At 35.6% G+C, this 2,377-nt stretch overlaps 1 protein-coding gene across 4 annotated transcripts; it reads right to left on the bottom strand.

The window, feature by feature from the left end:
* Positions 1-359: 359 nt before the first annotated feature.
* On the bottom strand, positions 360-2,172 carry LOC123010910 (cyclin-dependent kinase 6). Of its 4 annotated transcripts, none has more exons than XM_044408094.1 (6): positions 2,072-2,135; positions 1,731-2,008; positions 1,554-1,618; positions 868-1,501; positions 680-818; positions 360-621 (listed from the first exon to the last, which is right to left on the bottom strand). In XM_044408094.1, exons 3-6 carry the CDS (start codon positions 1,600-1,602, stop codon positions 538-540), a joined length of 906 nt encoding a protein of 301 aa, XP_044264029.1. In that variant the 5' UTR covers positions 1,603-1,618; positions 1,731-2,008; positions 2,072-2,135; the 3' UTR covers positions 360-537. The 4 variants fall into 4 exon arrangements, with proteins under 4 accessions (XP_044264029.1, XP_044264030.1, XP_044264027.1 ...); XM_044408095.1 differs by having other exon boundaries at positions 1,731-1,792; positions 2,046-2,127; XM_044408092.1 differs by lacking the exon at positions 1,731-2,008 and having other exon boundaries at positions 2,046-2,172.
* Positions 2,173-2,377: the final 205 nt, after the last annotated feature.

Genomic DNA, 2,377 nt, shown 5'->3' with positions numbered 1-2,377 from the left:
ATAATAAAATATAATTATTTAATTAATTAAGTCGAAAATAATTCCAGTGCAAAATTATTATTAACAAACAAGTAACCGTTTATTGTATAAGTAAAAAGTCGTGTTAAAATGTTGAAAAACTGTGAAAATCACAAATCTACATTTTGTAGATCTTCGAAGGTCGGATTATAGGCAACCCCCAATACACTTTTGCATGGCGTGTTGCCGACTATACAAACTAACGTTTTCTTATAAAAAAAAACAAAAATTACTTAAGTTTGACTTTGTTTCTTTAAAGTTGTTATAATAGAATGAAATGCTTTTTAAAGGATAGGAAGAGGTTTAACTAACGACTTATAAGAAGAAATCATGCGAATGTGAACAGTTTTGTATAAAACTATTTTATTTTTGAGAAATGCTAGCAAATGTTACTTAAAGTTATCAAAAATATGAACAACTTTTATGATATGTGTAAAAGGTATACAAGAATAATACGTTGTTCCCAAAATATGGAATGATGGCGTCTTTTTGTTTAATACATCTTTAAAAGATGCAGAATTAAATTGGTTCTTCAGTAAAGTAGACATGATTGAGGGCATCTAAGGTACTCATTCTTTTTTTAGGGTCAAACGTGAGCATTTTCTGTAAATTTCGACGATAAAATAGAGATACCCATGATAACATACACAAAATAACTTACTGTAAGCAAATCATGTGCGTTATCATCCAAATTTTGGATGATTTCTTTAAAATCGATTCGTTCCGTGTTATCAAAAGAGTCCCAGCTGATGGAGACACTGTTATCAGGCCAGTCGTGCTGAGGTGGCTTCCCCAGAATTCTAAAATCACCTAAATAAATACTGCTTCAAAGTTATAAAACTTGCAAACCTTAAAATTTTGCTCAATTGGTCACTTTCAGAACTGCCATAAAACAACGGTTTTAAACTAAAAAGCTCTGCTATGATACACCCGATGGACCACACATCCACGGGTGTCGCATAAGGCACTCCTAACAATACTTCAGGCGCTCTGTACCACAAAGTAACAACAACCGAGGTCAGCCTCATTTCAAAATCATAAGTTTTGGCCAACCCAAAATCGGCAATTTTGATATGACCGTCATTGGTCACTAACAAGTTTTGTGGCTTTAAATCCCTATGCACTATCCTATTACTGTGTAAAAAATCAACACCTCTGAGAATTTCCTGAGACATGTTACGAATTTGCAAAGATGAGAAGCCCCCACGTTTGGCGTATTTCTCCATGTAGAGGGCGAGATCCTGGTCCACGTGTTCAAATACTAAATACATTAATAATTCGCGTTCGGTTTGAATGCCATGGCAGACATCTAGGAGTTGTACAATGTTGGGGTGCTCATGTGAGTTGAGTTGCTTGAGGACCCCGATCTCTCTAAGGGTGTTCATGGGGACCCCATCGTCGTTTAAAGGCACGCAGATTTTTTTCAGGGCTACGATCTTGCCGGTGGTTTTGTGCTTTCCCTTGTAGACAATCCCGTAAGCACCTTGAAAGTGATTTTTAGGAAAAGTGTGGTTAGGTTTTGATTTTGTTCAAACCTCGACCTATACTGTCCATTTCATCGTAAAGGGTCTTTTCTGGACGCATCCTTCTTGACTCATCACTGAAATAATAACCCAAAATTAGTTAAAGGAGTGGACTGGTGGTGTTATTAATGTTTCAAGACCAAAGCTGGCTATTTGTTGGATAAGAGTGACACGTGGGGGCCCACTTACATGATTTAAAAAAGTTGTGACTGTTGCAATTTTTTTAATTGGTTAGGAATGGTTTAGAATTTCTGCTGAAACATTTAAAATTTAAATGGACAGCTCCCACACACTTCCCATTTATGTTTTAAGGGCATTGAACGGATATTTACGGTGAATGAAATGAGCGACTTTGGGTTTTAACTGAGATTATGAATGATACTTGAATAAAATTGTAACGTGAAGAAGTTTTGGAAGAGATGTGTTCTACTCTCATACACTACACTACTGACAAGAGTTTCAAAGTACTGTAAAATATGAACAATTATAATTTTAGTAACGTACAGAATTTTTATCACAACACAACGAACCACAACTGTTGCTACTTTTGTTAGTTAAGTTTCTGTTTACTCGAGGGTGACGGTTCAAAAGCCATTGGACGGCTAAAGGCCGACTCACATGCCGTAACGCAAAGAAGCATTGGCGGCAGCGCAACATTTTACTTCCTCCTCTCGTTTTATTAATTATATCATTTGTATTGAAATTAATTATTCACATTTTGAATCTAGTAAAAAAAATGTGATTCTGCAAACTTGGTTCTACACCGTGCGATCAAAAAATAAATAAATTAGAGTAGGCGGTAATTGAAGTCCTTCAAGTTTGCGTTTTATTCTTTT

The sequence above is a fragment of the Tribolium madens genome, unplaced genomic scaffold (assembly GCF_015345945.1).
Source record: "Tribolium madens isolate multiple individuals breed KSU strain unplaced genomic scaffold, Tmad_KSU_1.1 Scaffold_91;HRSCAF=231;Tcas5.2_LG7, whole genome shotgun sequence".
Classification (NCBI taxonomy): domain Eukaryota; kingdom Metazoa; phylum Arthropoda; class Insecta; order Coleoptera; family Tenebrionidae; genus Tribolium; species Tribolium madens.
This window is presented reverse-complemented; position numbering and strand designations above follow the sequence as displayed.